Source organism: Rhinatrema bivittatum, chromosome 13 (genome assembly GCF_901001135.1).
Source record: "Rhinatrema bivittatum chromosome 13, aRhiBiv1.1, whole genome shotgun sequence".
Taxonomy (NCBI): domain Eukaryota; kingdom Metazoa; phylum Chordata; class Amphibia; order Gymnophiona; family Rhinatrematidae; genus Rhinatrema; species Rhinatrema bivittatum.
The window spans coordinates 33,525,575-33,544,301 of record NC_042627.1 but is presented as its reverse complement, the minus strand read 5'-3'; the positions used below and the strand labels follow the sequence as shown (position 1 = coordinate 33,544,301).

Here is an 18,727-nt window from a genome sequence, read left to right as displayed (position 1 = left end):
ACACGAGATAGAAACTGCTGCTCCCCCTACTCACAGAGGTGCAAGAGCTCTGCTGGCGCTGTATTTAAAGATGCTGTCTCCTCAGCTACTCCAGGTCTGCCACTCTAGCCTCCAGAGATCTCTGAGAGACAGGAGCTCTTTGCATCGCATGCACACGTACAATTTCTCACCGGTGGGTAAAAAATCACATATGTGACACTGGATGCAAAAGACTGGGAGGCCCCCCCTCTTGCTGCTGGATTGCTGCCTTCATCTTAAATTGGTTCAGTTCCTAGTTAAGGTTTATATTGCTAAGAGTGTAGGATTGCTTCCAATTAGGGCCCTTAAATGTATTAGTGTTTTCACTATATATCTGGTAGTGACCTACAAGGGAATGAATGATCAAACTCTTGATAAGGTGTGGGGAATTTCTGAGTTTAAGTTAAAAGACAGATTAAAAAAAACCCTTTTTAAGTGTGAAAGTGACTCCTGCCTGTAAATTAAAGGATGAGTTAAGGGTGGGTGGGGGAAGGGTGGGAAATACAAACACACAAACTTCTGTTTATTGCCTTACTTTCTGACTACCTATTTAAAATAAAACACACAAACTTCTATTTGTTGCCTGATTTTCTACCTATTTAAAACAAAACACATAAACTTCTGTTTGTTGCCTGACTTTCTGACTACCTATTTAAAACAAAACACACAAACACACTAAATAATAGGGATGTGAATCGTTTTTTTGACGATTTAAAAAATCGTCCGATATATTTTAAATCGCCAAAAATCATTACAGGCACAATACAATAGGAATTCCCCCAACTTATCGTCAAAAATCATAAATCGGGGGAGGGGAGGGGGAGGGGAAGGGGGAGGGCGGGAAAACTGGCACACTAAAACAACCCTAAAACCCACCCCGACCCTTTAAAATAAATCCCCCACCCTCCCGAACCCCCCCAAAATGTTTTAAATTACCTGGGGTCCAATTGGGGGGGTCCCGGTGTGATCTTCCACTCTCGGGCCACGGCTGCGTTAATAGAAATGGCGCCGGCGCTACCTTTGCCCTGTCATATGACAGGGCAAAGGTAGCGCCGGCGCCATTTTGGTTCCTGTCCCCCGACGTCACGAGCGCAGGACCCCCAGGGACTTTTGGCCAGCTTGGGGGGGCCTCCTGACCCCCACAAGACTTGCCAAAAGTCCAGCGGGGGTCCGGGAGCGACCTTCTGCACTCGGACCGTATTGCAAAATGGCGCCGGCCGTATGGCCGTATGGCCGGCGCCATTTTGCAATACGGCAATACGACCCGAGTGCAGGAGGTCGCTCCCGGACCCCCGCTGGACCCCCAGGGACTTTTGGCCAGCTTGGGGGGGCCTCCTGACCCCCACAAGACTTGCCAAAAGTCCAGCGGGGGTCTGGAAGCGACCTCCTGCACTCGGGCCGTATTGCAAAATGGCGCCGGCCGTATGGCCGTATTGCCGTATTGCAAAATGGCGCCGGCCGTTTGGCCATACGGCCGGCGCCATTTTGCAATACGGCAATATGACCCGAGTGCAGGAGGTCGCTCCCGGACCCCCGCTGGACTTTTGGCAAGTCTTGTGGGGGTCAGGAGGCCCCCCAAGCTGGCCAAAAGTCCATGGGGGTCCAGCGGGGGTCCAGGAGTGATCTCCTGCGCTCGTGACGTCGGGGGACAGGAACCAAAATGGCGCCGGCGCTCCCGGTGCCGGCAGAAATTAACGCCTACCTTTGGGTAGGCGCTAATTTCTGAAAGTAAAATGTGTGGCTTGGCTGCACATTTTACTTAGTGAATCGTGCGGGAATAACTAATAGGGCCATCATCATGCATTTGCATGTTGCGGGCACTATTAGTTTCGGGGGGGAGGGTTGGACGCGCGGTAAGCTAGTGCATCGAAAACGCGCGTCCATACGTGGGTTAACAGTATCGGCCTGACTATGGGGCAATTTTCTGACAGTCCATGTAGTTGCAAAGTACACCAGTGCTTTACACATGGTATTTGATGTAAACTTTAAAAAAATGAACTACCTGCAGGCTTCTCTGAAAATTAGCCTGTGCAATGTGTACACATTAATAGGTGAATTGTAAAAGCCCGGCGCACACAATTTGGGCCAGCTTGTGCCGGGCGTTTTTTTAAAAAATCCGACTGGATATGTGTGTACCTGCTGCTGTGCACACAAATGAAAAATTAACAGAAAGTGATGGGGTCTGGGCAGGGTGTCGGGGCCTGGCCAAGAGACGAGCACATAAATATTTACACGCATTGGCACATGCCGGGGTCCCCCTGCCGTGTAACTTTATATCTGCTATGGATGAAGTCTAAATGTTAAAACAAACGAATTTAGGGAAATCAGCGGGGTTCTAAGGGTCAGGGCAGACAGGGGAAGGGAGGCTATTAAACTAGGGGGGATTGGAAGTCCTGACCTTTAACTGGGTGAACTGGGAAAATGGCGAATGGCATCGGTGTGCATCCCTTGTAAATGTCCCACTTACACGGTAGGTACGGGATTTGCAGGAACTTGCACCTATTCATTTAAAATTGAGCACACACGTGTGTTGCGGTCCCGACCGCTTCCCTTCTGATAGGGCTCAGGCCCGCCTACCTCCGCTTCAGTAGTCGCCGCATTCCGCCCGCTCCGGACCCCGGGGGCTTCTCTCACTCCACGTGGCGGCCACCATTACGGGCCTGCTTCCCTCTGGTCTCGCCCAGCTCCCGGAAGCCCGGCCCCGCCCTCGCGGCTGACGTCACGCCCGATTCCCGATATAACCGGCGCTCAGACTCTCTCTCAACGCCTTGCAACGAGGTTCACAACTTCTTAGTTGCTTCCAGTTGCGTTCCTGTTGATCTTCACGTTGCCTGCTTCTGACTCCGGTTTGCTTCTGACTCCGCTTCAGCCCACTGCCTGCCTCTGACTCCGGTTTGCTTCTGACTCCGCTTCAGCCTGCAGCCTGCCTCTGACTCCGGTTTGCTTCTGACTCCGCTTCAGCCCGCTGCCTGCCTCTGACTCCGGTTTGCCTCTGACTCCGCTTCAGCCTGCAGCCTGCCTCTGACTCCGGTTTGCTTCTGACTCCGCTTCAGCTCGCTGCCTGCCTCTGACTCTGGTTTGCCTCTGACTCCGCTTCAGCTCGCTGCCTGCCTCTGACTCCGGTTTTCTCCTGACTCCGCTTCAGCCTGCAGCCTGCCTCCGACTCCGGTTTGCTTCTGACCTCCGCTTCAGCCTGCAGCCTGCTTCAGACTCTGGTTTGCTTCTGACCCCGCTTCAGCCCACTGCCTGCCTCTGACTCCGGTTTGCTACAGACTCCGCAGCCGCCCGCTGCCCTGCCTTCAGCCGGCCCTCGGCTCTGCGCAGCCGGTCCCCAGCCTTCCGGGTACCTTGGACTTCCTATTCACTCTGCCTGCTCCGGTCCCGGCCTACACCCCACCACAGCCTTCTGGACATTCTGCAAACAGCTCCCAGTCCCAAGGACCCGGGACCCTACGGGCTCCTCCCGGGGGGTCCCTGGTTCCTGGGTGAACCCTTCTAGCTTGTGGCTCCGCCTCCCGGCCTACCCTGTCTCCCTAGGTAGGTCGGCCCAAGGGTCCACTATCCTCTCCAGCAGCATCAAACTGCAACAACGTGTGCGCGTCCAGTCTACTTTATACCATGCACACGGATACGTGCGGATGTTATATAATGAACGCATCTCTGGGTCATGGGTTGATGCAAACGTGCACATGTGCACCCGCGCACCTGTTTAAAAGTTACCATCTAAGAGGTGAATTTTAAAAGCCCAGCGCACCCTTTAGTTAGGGGATGCATGAAAAAGTGGGGCTTGCGCGCACCGAGAAGATTTTAAAAGCCGCTGAGATACGCCATGTATCTTGCATAGCGCGCACATCTTGAAAGTTAAAAAAAAAAAAAAAAGGGCGGGAGCGTGGTTTGGGTGGGCCATGGGCGTTTCAGGGCGTGAACCTAAGATGTGCCCGTAAATACTGACCTGACCTGGCGCTTGCCGAGGCCCCTGCCACGTAACTTTACTTCTGCTATGGATGATGTCTAAGTTACAAAAGAAAGAAAACTGGGCAGATCTTTGGGATTTTCAGGGTTGGGGTTAACTGTTGGGGGGAGTGAAGGCTATCAAACCGGCGGGGGCTGGAGGATGTATTGCTTAACTGGGTGAACTGTGGACGAACTGGTAAAAGTGGGCCTGGCATTGGCACGTGCCCCTTTGAAAATTCCCCGATTTACGAGGTAGAAGCGGGATATGTGCGCACAGGCGCGTGCCCACTCGAAATCTGTCACACATGCATGTGGCTGTGCTATTTTATAACATGCATGCACAGGTACGAGTATTTTATAAAATGGCCGCGGATGTGCACACGCACGCCAGTTTGAAAGTTACCATCCCTAAGTGTCTGCACTTGCTGGTTGTAAGGGTGGTTGGGGTGGGGAGGTGGGACAGGACAAATTAGCGTGCATGCATTTGCAAACTGGATGAATTTATGTGCACTGTTTCCTGGCCTGACCTAAACACAGCCAGAAGATCTCTTCTTTTACCTTGGGCAAACTTATGTGCGCTATAGAACCCACGTGTACTATTTAAATATGCTTGAGGAGGGTGATTTGCATCTGGGACATTTTACCTGGGTAAATATCTGTTCCTCCGGTTAAATGTCTCTGAAAATTGCCCTCTTAGTTCCATGTTTCCAAGGCTGGGTGAGTTCTAGAAATTTACCTTCAGAAATTATTTACTGCCCTTTTCTGTGCCCTTCATAGACTGCACTCTCCCAGCTGTCCCCTGATATGACATGGGCCATTGCAGAATGTGAGGTTTTTAGGTTTAATAGGAAGTAACAGCTGACAAACTTGACACCCCGTAAAGGATAAATCTCTTACACGGGCAAAGTAGATCAAAAAGAAGAAAAAAGTCAGTGAAATGTAAGGCTCTCTCATTCTAGGGATGATGGTTACGAGATCTTATCAGACAGTACTCACTGAGTATTCTAGAAATGATAGCTGTATAGTGTTATGGCTAGCATCAGTCTCAAGCAAACACTTGAGGCTTGGCATACCAGGGCACTCTAGATGGAAGAGAAGTGAGGTGTGCCCTTGCAGTGGTGAAGACGCGCCAAGTCTCAGCCACTCCGCCGACCTACACGCCCCAGGAGACCACAACACTATGGTGGTCTCTGATTGGTCCTCTGACCATTCCCAGCCCTTTCGGACCTGTCACAGGGAGCAGCAGAGGCGGCAGGCCGGACGTCAGGAAGGCACAGGACTGAAGTGGTCAAAGCAAGGTCTTGGAACTTGGAGCAAGGCACAAGTGGAGTTCAGGACAAAGACAGGAACAAGAGGGATGAGCTGGACCCTCAGGCACCCTACCAGATACGGGCTGGTCGCGGACCACACTGTCTCCTACTCGCCCTACACAGCCAGGAGGCTGGTCGCGGGCCATGAGAAGAGCAGGAGAAGCTCGGAAAGTCACTTAGCACAGGGTAGTGGAAACCCTCGGATCCTCCAGAGTCAGAACTAGGCAAGGCAACGAGGAATCTGAAGACTCAGAACACAGTAGGAGACTCTCAGAGGCATGGGTCCCACATTCTGGTATTTGGACCAGACACATAAGGAACACTGACCCACACAGGAAGCCCAAGGGAGACATAGCCTAGGTGGACTAGCCCCTTGCCGAAGTGAGGACTGAGTAAAGAGGAAGTCTTTTTATAGGACAGGAAACAAGCAACTTCCTGGAGGAGTTCAGATGGGCCACACCTGGCTGGCCCTATAACTGGAGAGAAGAGCTGGGGCCGACCCCTAGGGAGAAAGGTGAGGCCCAAACCAGGAAGTCCAGGCGAAGACTGAAGCAGGCCTCAGGCAGGCCCCAAGGATGTCGAAGGCCTCCCAGGCCATGGAGCAAAACCTGGGCAACCAGATTAGGCGAGGCCCCGGCTTCAGAGAGGCCTCCAGAGAAAGGTGAGAGGGCTCCCGTAGCTCCAGAACTATTACAAAGTATACATGTAACTAAAAATCTGTATTAGAGAACGGACAGATTTTAATCTTATATTCAAGTTTTCCGAGTTATTTTCAAAACAGCTAATATTTCAAGAATATCTCATGTGACCTGATAATCTATTCATTCTTAATCTAATTTAAATGTACAATTTAGAATCCCTGTAAATCCAGATTTGTTTAAACTTAAATCTATATTTTCCACCTATTCAGTGCATACAAAAAGGAATTAATGCTGCCAATAGCACTGCAAAAATTTTTAATTCATTTGTTATAACAAGAAGTAGGTATATTTTCCATGAAAGAAAGAAACTTTCCAAAAAAGACCTCATTAAAAAAAAAAGACAATGCCCTATGGTCGGGGGGAGGGGAGGGGGGCATTTTAAGATTTTAGACGAAATGAGTCAAAAAATTGTGGTTCAATTTGTTTACATCATTTTAAAAGGGTGCATCTTTTGCTGGGGATTTCATTTCCTACCCTAGGTAGCTTTGACACACAGCCTACCTGAATACATGTCTCCTGCTCTTTAGTACTGTTTCTAGGCCATTGGGCCTGCCCAGTCACTCTACACTGCTTTATGTACAAGGTTTTTCCTTGCATGAAAGCTTTGAAAAGGATCTTATTTTGGCATACTTAGGACCCACAAGGACTATGGGGTTGAAGACTGTGGGGTTTTTTTCCCTGTAACTCGTATTGACAAACTCAGGGACATGTTTAACAATTAGAAGAGCTCTTTCAGCTCTTTCTTCCACAGCCAGTGGTACTCCGATATAGAGTCCATCAAGCTAGGGTGAGAGAACACAGTAGAAATGGCATCTTTGTGAGACTTTCCTCACTCCAAATGACGTCAAATCTTCACCGAGGTGTACTGTGCTATTCGTATGTCTCACTCTACATGAGAAACTGGCCCCTAAACCCTAAACCACCACCACCTCACCGCAACCTATTAGGTGGCCCTCCTATAGAGATATAAATACTCCACTACCTACCTACCTACCTCTCTCTCTCTCTCTCTCTCTCTCTCTCTCTCTCTCTCTCTCTCTCTCTCTCTCTCTCTCTCTCTCTCTCTCTCTTTCTCTTTCACTCCTACTGATGTGAAGCATGGTGTGGTATTTCCTTAAACACACCCTTTTTTCTTATCAGTGCGTTACTAACACATTTTGATGAATCTAGGAGTTAGTTTGTAATTTATTTTTGCTCTAACAGCATTTCAGTTTTTCTTCTGTGTATAAATACTTATAAATCTCACAATTTTCTGGGTTTTTTTTTGTTTTTCACTTAGAATGCAGTTACTTATACCTGCTTCTCAATGGCACCTGCAAAGCTACTTGTCCTGACTCTTACTTTGAAGATCTAGACAGCGGCAAATGCATTCTTTGTTATTATACTTGCTCAACATGCTCTGGAAGCTCTTCTAACAACTGTGAAACCTGCTCTCTCAATTATCCTAAATTGTACCAAGGCCAATGCTTAGAAAATTGTCCAGTGGGGACAACTTATAATACTTTAGCTATGGAATGTCAAGGTGAGATGTATCAACCAATTTTTTCCCTTAATAAATTATAATACAAATGAAACATGCAATGAAATAAATACACAAGCCTGGGTTACTTCTTTCCCCTTCCCACCAAGAACAAGGGACGTGTGCACTGCTGTGGAGGAACTCTCCAGCACTCACACACGTATCTCTGTCTCCTGGCAGGAGGGGGCAGGGAGCTCCTTGTGTCAATCCATACTTTTCTTCCCCAGTGGCCATGGGAGGCTTGGTGCAGGCCCAGAGAGAAGCTGACTGTGTTTCTCCAAGAAATAAGATATGGATCACCCAAATGCATCACGTTTCATTAGCTGGAAAGCTTATGGATTGTGATTTGAACTTATTTTGAATCGATCCATCTCTAATCCAGACATGTGAGACATAATCCAGTGAGTGTATAACTTTTACTGATTTATTTATGCATCTACAGATCAATGTAAGCAAACTACAGAATAGCAAATGCAGAATATGCAAATACATATGAGCGTAAAAACACATTTTACACACATTAGTAATGAAACAACATGAAATTTAGAAATACAACAGAACCAAAACCTAAACAATGTTTCCCATACCCACTCCTACAGAATAGGGAATGGTTTTGTCTCCCGAGAGAGTTGAAACAGAAGGTAAAGCATTGCTATTCATGTTTTCAGTACATCATGTCTGATTAATTTGAAGTTCAATGTATGTAAATTATATTGAGGTCAATATTCAAAAGAAACAGTCGATGTAAGTTAGCCGGATAAGCCTTATCCGGCTAACTCTATTTAAAAGCTTTTATATACCGGTGTTCGTATGTACATCACATCGGTTTACATTAAACAAATAGCTAAAAAGGAGAGAGAATGGAGCAAAAAGTTACAATGAACATTCTAAATAATTCCAAAACCAATGAAAGAGAAAGGTTATAAGTTAAGTTAACTTACATGGGATATTCAGCAAAACAGCTATGCTGCTGAATATTATCGAGTTTGGCGCGACTTTGCCAAATAAGTTATATCCAGATAAGTTAAACTTGCTCTATGTGAGGTCTAACTTATCCAATTAACTTAATCAGATAAGTCAGAATATTGGCACTTATCCGGTTAAGTTAGCCAGGTGAGTAGCACCACGCTGATCTGCCCACTGGATATCCAGCTATCTATTTATCTGGATAAGTCCTCCAAGTTTAATAGCCTTCATTCCCTCCAGTTAGCCCCGACCCTTAAAAACCCTCAGATCTGCCTAGTTTTCTTTATTTTATAACTTACACCTCCTCCATAAAAGAAGTAAACTTACACAGCAGAGGGCCTCGGCCTGCGCCATATGGCATAGGTATTTGCATGCACATCTCAGGTTCATGCCCCGAAATGCCCATGCCCTGCCCAGACTACATCCATGTCCCGCCCCTTTCTGAAAACATTTGAGATGTGCGCGTTATGGGAGACACACGGGATTCTGGGTGACTTTTAAAATCCACTCAGTGGTACAAGCCCAACTTGTGTAGGCATCCCCTAATTGATGTGCGTGCTGGACTTTTAAAATTCACCTTAAAGTGTTTTAGCATCTTATAACTTTAAATAACCAATAAAAGAAAACACTATGCACTTTTGACTGTTCTTTGGCATTTGTCATAAACCCATGAAATGAAATAAGGGTGAATTAATCTGTCATGGAAAAACAATACAACCTGAAAGCACAGAGGCTAATATTCCAAAAAAGCTGATTTCTCAAATTTAGGAATTTATTTTTTTTTTAATTTTATCTTTATTGAGATTTCAAATTTTCAAAAAGACATTACACATTTGCAACTCAAAAATATCCATTACAGAACTTATACCAACTTTAACACATTTGCAATCTGTGCAATATTTCTAATAGATTACAGTAAAGAAATAAAAGAGCTAGGAGAATAGCAATTCAGAGCAGCAACATATAACCCAATATTTATCTAGTATGCTACCAAACCCCCCTTTTTCACTTCCCTCCTATTGATTGTGCGTGCTGGACTTTTAAAATTCACCTTAAAGTGTTTTAGCATCTTATAACTTTAAATAACCAATAAAAGAAAACACTATGCACTTTTGACTGTTCTTTGGCATTTGTCATAAACCCATGAAATGAAATAAGGGTGAATTAATCTGTCATGGAAAAACAATACAACCTGAAAGCACAGAGGCTAATATTCCAAAAAAGCTGATTTCTCAAATTTAGGAATTTAACCTAGGTGCTATTTTCAGCCAAACCTAGCCTAACAGGTAAATTTTCAAAGGGTTTAGTTGCCTAACTTTTGACCTTTTGAGAATTTTTACTAGAGTTGAGTGCCCAAATTTAGGCTCCTAGTTTCACAAGGTACGTAAATTTAGGTACCAAAAAAGTGGGTTGCTACAGGGGCAGAGTAAGGCCTTAGCAATGGTTTTCAACACTAGACACCTAACTTAGGGCCAGATTTATTAAGGCTCTTCTCCCTTTTTTGTCTGTGGGAAAACCCTTAATGAATCAGGTAATTGGAGCCTAAATCAAGGCAAATGAATAGCAGTCCTAAATATAGGTCCCTAAATTTAGGTGAATTTTCAGCCAGAAATTAAGTTCCCTATGTCTGATGGAAAAATAAGAACCAAACATATAGTATGTTACGGTCCCGGGCCGTGCCCCAAGACCTACACTTACCATGCGGCCGGTCCGACAGCAGGAACGCCTTCCTTCTGGCCTCCCAGGCCGGAGACGCAGCCCTCCGCGGCATCCTCCCTGCAAGGGAGACGCTGGCGCCGATCCGCGGCTGGCCCCGCCCCCTAGGCGGGCGCACGCGCCGGGGCTTCAGACTTAAAGGGGCCAGCACGGGAAAACCCGGGAACAGACCCTGATGACATCAGACGCTGCCGGGCCATTTAAACCCGGCAGCTGCAGCTGTACCTCGCCTTGCAACGAGGTTCACTCAGTCCCTGAGTCTCTAGTTGCAGCTTTGATCTTGGATCGTCTCTTCTGTCTTCTGGCTTCTGACCTGGCTTCATCTCCTGACTCATCTTCAGCTTCTGCTCCTGGTTTTGGTATTGACTTCTGACTTCTGGCTTCCAACCCGGCTCCGACCTACGACGCTGTCTTCAGCTTCCATCCCTAGCTTTGGTTTTGGATCTCTGACTTCTGGCTTCTGACCCGGCTTTGCTCCTGGACTCCGACTTTGCCTCCTTCCACCACCTCAGGTATCCGGTACTCGCTGGCCCAGAGGATTCTCCTAAGTCCCAGCAGCTTGGGCTCTCACGGGCTCCTCCTGGGGGAGCCGCGGGCTTCCGAGGGTGAAGACTTCCAACCTCCTGGGCCCAGCCGTCCTTTTCGTCCACCTCTCCAGACCCTGCCTGGATCCTTGGTCGCATAGGGTCCCGCCTAAGTCCAAGAGGCTGGGTTCCTACGGGCTCCTCCTGGGGGGACCTCAGGCTTCTAGTGGTAAAGTCTTCTTCCAAGTCTCTTCAGCGCTGCCTCCCGGCTGTGACGCTTCCTGTGGGTTCCCACAGTACTCCATCCACCGTCTCAGTTGGCCCAAGGGTCCACGACCGTAACAGTTTGAAAGGCCATGGACCCGGTGGATCTTGCAGGCTTGAAAGCCATCCCGGGTATTGCCCAGAGGCTGCAACAGCAGCAGCAAACCTGCCTCGACTCCCTGATGGCGACAGTGCAGGGATTAGCCAACCACGTAGGCGGAGCCACTGTTTCCAGTTCCTCAGTACCTGGAGCTGGGACCAATTCCAGATCAACAGCACCCATACAGATGCCAGTACCCTCGCGGTTTTCAGGAGATGTGAAGCTTTGCCGAGGGCTCCTGAACCAGTGCTATATTCAATTCAACCTCCTTCCGCTTCAGTTTCCGACGGACCGGGTCAAGACAAGCTTTATTATCTCCCTGCTGGATGGGAGACCCCTGGCGTGGGCCTCCAACCTCTGGGAGTGTCAGGACTCCCGCCTGGACAACCCAGTACAGTTCATCACCGCCTTTCGGCGGGTCTTCGATGAGTCCTCCCGTAGACCTACTGCCGCATCAGAACTGCTCCAGCTGCGTCAGGGTAACCGGCCTTTGGCGGAACACGCCGTGGACTTCCAGACTCTTGCCGCTGAATTGAACTGGGGAAGTGTTAGCTTGCACAGTATCTTTTTGGAAAGTCTCTCCCCAAGACTTCAGGATGAATTGGTGGCCAGAGATCTCCCGGACGACTTGAACGATCTCATTGATCTAGCGGGCCACGTGGACCGCCGCATCCAATGCCGGTTCCGAGAGAGGAGGTCGGCTCATAGGCCTGGGACCTCTGGAACCACTCCTTCCCGAAGCGGGTACTCCCCGTCTGCCTCTCTGGGGGCTCAAGATCCCGAACCCATGCAGGTAGGCCGGGGGCCTATCTCTCAAGAGGAGAGGAGAAGACGTCGGTCCCTGGGCCTGTGCCTGTATTGCGCTGGCAAGGGCCACTTCCTTGCCCACTGTAGCGAGCGTCTAGGAAACACTCGGACCTAGGGTAGTTGGGGAGCTAACCCTAAGTCACACCACCTCTGCCTCCCCGTGCACCGTCCCGGTGACCTTACTCCTTCCTGAAGGAGAGTTCGATACGCTAGTCCTGATCGACTCTGGAGCCAGGGGAAACTTCATCCTCAAAGACTTGGTTCAGCAACTCCCGACTGCGGTTCAACCCCAAAGACCCCCGCTCCGGGTATCCTCCATTCAGGGGAGACTTCTTCCAGGAACCATCGATACCCGTACCAGGCCCCTCACGTTACGCACTGGTAGTTTGCTTGTGGAGGAGATTTCGTTCCTCGTCCTAGAGAGATCCATGCACCCGGTCATCCTGGGGCTACCTTGGCTGCGGAAGCATGCTCCTATAATCTTGTGGGATACCCTCAAAGAAAGTTCATAATGCTGCCTATCCAACATTTCATTGACCAAATGAACATTTGTTTATGCTAAACTACTTATTTAATGACTCCATAATGGACTTTTCAGACATGATGAGAAGCCAAATGTGAATTGCAATTCATTGCTTACAGATAATTTTCTACTAACTAGAATAATTATTTTCTTCCTGTAGACTTTCCAATTGTGAAATAGTAGTAAAATTCACAAATGAGACATCCTCCAAATGAAAAAAATAAAACACATTTTCATGAAGACTGAGAAGGCGAAATGGAAGAATGGAGCGGAAGGAAATCTGTGTACCCTCCCAATGCTAACTTGGCATAGTTTGCTGCTGTAGATTGCTAGCCAATAATTTTTGGAATTCATTTGTAGAGAAGACTGCACTGCACAGTCATTGCTACTCAGTGAATGGCTCTTTCATGAGTGCCACCAAAGAGAAATGTATTTTATGTCTTTATTTATAAAACTGCCCCCCCAACAAGGTCTGAGCCAATACCAAAAACATATAACAAATAATGCAAGCAGTTTAAATGTTTAAAATATGCAACATCAAAAGAAAACAATAAAATTAATAGGGGCAACATGAATATTTATGAAAATAAATATAAAACATTAAGGGTAGATTTTAAGATCTGCGCGCGGGCGAACATGTGCGCGTGCTACCCGGTGCGCGCACATGTATGCCTGATTTTATAATATGCGCACGCAGGCTATAAAATCGGCGGTCGGCGCATGCAAGAGGGTGCACAATATTGCATCTTGCACGTGCCGAACCTGCGCCGAGCCGCGCTGCCTTCCCCCTTTCCCTCCCAGGCCGAAATCGGAGCGGCCTGTGAGGGAACTTCCCTTCCCCCTTAACTATCCTTCCCACCCCTTCCCCTAACCTTTCCCGCCCTAGCCCTACTCTAACCCCCCCCCCCCCAAATTTTTATGTCACCTTTTGCGCCTGCCTCCAGGCAGGTGCAGGTTGCGTTCGCCAGCAGCCTGCAGGCACGCGATTCTCTGACACTGCAGCAAATGGCCCCGCCCCCACCCTTGGACCGCCCCTTTAGTAAAGCCCCGGGACTTAGACGCGTCCCAGGGCTTTACGCGCGTCACTGGGCCTTTATAAAATAGGCCCGGTGAGCTCAAGGAGATTTACGCGTGTAGAGCTTTTAAAATCTGGCTCTATAGGTGAATTTTCAAAGGAGTTACGCATGTAAATGTAACATACTATCATAGCAATTTTCAAAATCCATTTACCTGCAAGTGCATTTACACATGTAAAACCCAGTTTTAAGTGTGTAAATGCTTTTGAAAATCAGGCCCTATGTGTGATATGTTTAAAATATATATTGATATGGTCTTTAATTATTTAAAGATGAATTTATAATGTTTGCAGCATGTGATAGAACTTGTGCCAGCTGTTCCAGTTCAGAACCAACTGACTGCATCCAGTGTCAACATGGCCTGACGCTAGACCCTGTCAGCAGGATGTGTGGTGTGCAAGGAGAAGCTGAATGTCCCCTCAAGACTTTCCTTCAGGGTGATCAGTTTACATGCAAGACCTGTGATGAAACATGTCAGTCCTGTGATGGACCTTCTCCAAGAAATTGTCTCACCTGTTCTGTGCCTTATTATCTACATAGTAAGTGTCTTTTTGGTCTATTGGGCAAGTTGCAAACTGTGTTACTGCTCATAAGGCCTTATTCTATAATGATTTTTAAAAAAGCCATAGCATGGGGAAATATCTTTTCTGGATAGAGCCCTTATTGGTTTGCTATATATTTTTGCATGCATTGTTTGGTAAATTAATAATTATTCAGAAATGTTGAACAATGCTCCCTCTAATTTTTGAAAGGGTACACGTGCAAAAATGTTTCTTTTGTGCAACCTTTTATAAGCTGAGTTCAAAGTTATGCACTATGAGCCAGTATAATACAAATGATATCATGATTTCTTATTTATTTTATTTATTTTTAATTTTTATATACCGAAGTTCTTGTAGGGACTACAAATCACTCCGGTTTACATAAAACGAAGAACTGCTCAACAGAGAGCTGAGCTTTACATGGAACAGTAGAACATATGGAACAGTATAACTGGTTGACAATTTAACATAGAGCTAAATAAAGAAATAATAGTTTAACTGGTAATAAATAGTAATAAGTAAAGAAATATAATATATTATATAAGCAGTATAACTATTTAACGTAGCAATAAATATAAATATAAGCAATGCCAAATATATATATGAAATAAACTAAATTTTTGATCTCAAAGATAATTGTCCAGTTGTAGATATTTTAGAATTAGTACTGGATACAGTGACCATAATTAGGGTAATTAGGATACTTAGTAATTAGGGAGTCTGTCTGTCACTTAAGCGTCTGGGAAAGCTTCTTGTGCGTGCTATGTTTTGTTCACAACCTGTGTGTGCATTCTCACGTCTTAGAGGGAACATGACGTCGTGCAGTGTCCAAATTCTCATCACGCTACAGATAATCCAGGATATGGCACTTTCATGAAGTCCACGTTTCTTCTTTCCAAGATATTATGATTTATTATTTTCTTTGCCCTTTCAGCATAAGTCACACTAGTTTTTAGCCGGGCAAGTTACTCCTATTCCTTTGGAGTTCTAGTTTCATAAAAAAATGACCCTTGATGGGCTATGCAGCCTCTTTTAAATTTCTCTCTCCCCCTCCAGCCTCGAACACCCATTTAATTCAGCATCTGCAGCGGCAGCCTCTGGCCAGGGTCCCAGACAGTAGCTCCCCCTGGAACTTGCTACTGTACATGTGCATCCTGAATCTGGCCACTAGATGTTACCATTGTACCATGAATGGAACCTCCCTCCCTACTCAAGGAGCTGTGAATGTGGTTTCTACAGCATCCCCACTGGCCTGGCTGGGCTAAGGAATAACGATGTTGCTGCTGTTTTTAAATGACATGGAAAATGCTATGAGATTTTAGTCTCAATTTGTGTTTCAAATCAGAAATGTCACACACACAAAATTTGTTTTATCATTTTAGTGTGTGGTAAAACCATTTAGTGTGTGCTAAAGCCATTTAGTATGTGTTAAAATGATTTAGCACATTTAAACAACAAAATGAAATTTAATAAACCCCAAAATAAAACAACATTACTAGAAAACAAAATGTAAAACAAAAAGCCAATTTTTTCCCATAAACTCTCCTAATGGGGAGCAGGAGCTGTGCGTAGGAATGCCACATATGGGGAGGGCATTTTCAAAAACTGCGTTTTTCCTAGGTAAATAAAAAATTACTAACCCTCAAGTAGGGGGGAAAACTATGACGGTAACTTTCAAACAGCCGCACAGGCGTACATGTACACGTATATGTGACAGTTCGCGCCCAGAGATACAGGCATTTTATAACATATGCAAGTATATGCGCGTATGATATAACATTGGCTGTACGCGCACAAATGCCAGCTCTACTGCGTAAGTGTGTGGGGGGAATTTTATTAGATACGCGTGTCTACGCAATAACGCTTTTTCCCTGTTCGCTCCCAGTTTGCCAAGTTAGCGGATTGGATTTCCTAACCCCCCTGTTATTTAGCCTCCCTTTTTAGCCCGCCCCCCGGTACGCCTCCCTTTTTAGCCCGCCCCCGACACGCCCCCCTCCTTAAAACCCCGCTGACTTGCCTAGTATTTTAATTTTAATAATTATGTGCCGTCCATAGAAGAAGTAAAGTTACGCAGTAGGGGAGCCCTGTGCACATAAACACATACACATTTTATGGTGACTTTCTGGAACGCCCATGCCCCGCCTATGCTCCGCCCAGACCATGCCAATGCCCCACTCCTTTATAACTTTTTGATTTGTGCGCGTACTCGGGTGCTTTTTAAAATCCGCGAGGCGTGTGCCGGCCCAAGACATGTGTATATCTCCTGGCTTTGGCATGCATAGGGCTTTTAAAATCGACCTTTAAATGCTTTCCCGAGGGCATGATTAGGGAGGGGATGAAATAGGGCGCATAGTTTATATTTCCCAAACCACACACTATTTCTTCCACATTTTTGCTACACAAAAAGCAAGCACAAATGCTGCAGCTACTTTGTACCTTCAGCAATATTCAAAGCAAAATCACATGGATAATTTTGCTTGGATTATTGGGGCAAACCCCGTGATATTTGCACCAATTAGGTGGTTTGATTATTGCCATCATTTTAATTAATGTGTGTGTAGTGCGAATGGTAACCTACCTGTGTGTGTGAGTGTGTGTGTATGTGTGTGAATGGGAGCCTGCCTAAGGGTATGTGTTTGTGTGGCAATATGAAGCTGTGTGAGAGAGAATATGTGTATCTGTGGGGGGGAATTGGAGCCTGCATGTGAGAGACAGCATGTGAGAGTGACAGCCTGTGTTTCAGAAAGTGGCAGCCTGCATGTGAGAATGAGAGCCCGTGTGTACGTATGTATGGGAGTGGGAGCCTGCATGTGACAGCCTGTGTGTCTGTGTGTGAAAGAGCATGTAAGAATGATAGCCTGTGTATGAGGCACCATGTGAGAGCGAGAGCCTGAGTATGTGATTGTGGGAATGGGAAGGTGTGTGCAAGAGCTTGTGAATGTGAGAGCCTGTGTGTATGTGTATGGGAGTGGTAGCCTGTGTGTGAATGAGCACATGTAATTCTAAAAATCATTTTTAAAAATCATTTAAAAACTTCTTCAAATAAAAAAGCTTTAAGCTTTTTCCTGAACAATTTCACCTCCTGAATGGACTTAATCTCCAAAGGAATAGCATTCCATAATAGGGATGTGAATCGTTTGACGATTTAAAAAAATCGTCAGATAATTTTTAAATCATCAAAAATCATTAGAGTGTGCGATACAATACAAATTCCCCCGATTTATCGTCAAAAATCGTTAAATCGAGCACAGGAATTATTTGGGGGGAGGGCGGGAAAACCGGCACACCAAAACAACCCCTAAACCCACCCCGACCCTTTAAAACCAATCCCTTACCCTCCTGAACCCCCCCAAAATGTTAAATTACCTGGTGGTCCAGTGGGGTGGGGGGGGGGGGGTCCCGGTGTGATCTCCTGCTCTCAGGCCATCGGCGCCATTTTGGTTGCCGATGGCCCGATAAAAAAAAACCCACCCGACCCTTTAAAACCAATCCCTTACCCTCCCCCACCCTCCCGAACCCCCCCCAAAATGTTAAATTACTTGGTGGTCCAGTGGGGGGGGGGTCCCGGTGCGATCTCTCGCTCTCGGGCCATCGGCGCCATTTTGGCTGCCACTAATATAAATGGCGCCGATGGCCCGATAAAAAAAAACCCCACCCGACCCTTTAAACCGACCCCCTCCGCCACCCTCCCGACCCCCCCCAAAACCTTTTAAAATTACCTGGTGGTCTGGGGGGGGGGTGCGGGGAGCGATCTCCCGCTCTCAGGCCATCGGCTGCCACTCATAAAGATGGCGCTGATGCCCTTTGCCCTTACCATGTGACAGGGTATCCGTGCTATTGGCCGGCCCCTGTCACATGGTAGGAGCACTGGATGGCCGGCACCATCTTTAAAGATGGCGGCGGCCATCTTTACGATGGCACCGGCCATCCAGTGCTCCTACCATGTGACAGGGACCAGCCAATGGCACGGATACCCTGTCACATGGTAAGGGCAAAGGACCATCGGCGCCATTTTTTTTTAGCGCAGCTGATGGCCTGGGAACGGGAGATCGCTCCCCGCGGCCCCCCTGGACCACCAGGTATGTGTAAAAAGTTTTGGGGGGGGGCTAAGGGGGTAATTTTAAAGGGTCGGGTGGGGTTTTTTTTTATTGGCGCGGGCCTCACTAAAAGAATTTGTGATGTGAATTGGAATCGGAACCGATCCCAATTCACATCTCTAACGATCAGATTTCCCTCCCCCCCCACCAGCCGAACCCGATCGTTAAAATGATCGGGCACACGATTCACATCCCTATTCCATAATATGGACCTGATTACTGAGAGGGCCTAATTCTTAGCATCTTGAGAATGAACAGATCTAAAGGTAGGAACATCCAATATGAAGTTGTTGGAAGAGCATAATGACTGTCCTGGAATATATACAGAGAACAGATCTGATAAATAACTTGGGGCAGAATTATGCAAACACTTAAAAACAATAGTAAGGACGTTAAGCTTTAAACGCTACTCCACTGGTAGCCAATGCAACTGGGCCAGCCGCGGGGTCACATGTCCCCTTGGAGAGGTGCTCAAGACTAGCGTGGCAGCGGAATTCTGCAGTAATTGTAGAGCATGAAGTCAATACTTCAGGAGACCAATATATAAGGAATTACAGTAGTCAACAGGCTAAAATGAAGGCCCGCATTACTGTTTGAAAATCCATTTTAT

The 18,727-nt window shown here is 46.8% G+C and overlaps 1 protein-coding gene across 1 annotated transcript in view; it reads left to right on the top strand.

The window, feature by feature from the left end:
• The window catches only part of LOC115074730 (proprotein convertase subtilisin/kexin type 5-like), a 103,599-nt gene that overhangs the window by 22,657 nt on the left and 62,215 nt on the right, over nucleotides 1-18,727 (top strand). Inside the window, exons 5-7 of the mRNA XM_029574495.1 lie at nucleotides 7,263-7,505; nucleotides 11,285-11,551; nucleotides 13,772-14,017. Of these exons, the coding sequence (XP_029430355.1) occupies nucleotides 7,263-7,505; nucleotides 11,285-11,551; nucleotides 13,772-14,017 (756 nt within the window). The remainder of the gene's footprint in view (nucleotides 1-7,262; nucleotides 7,506-11,284; nucleotides 11,552-13,771; nucleotides 14,018-18,727) is intronic.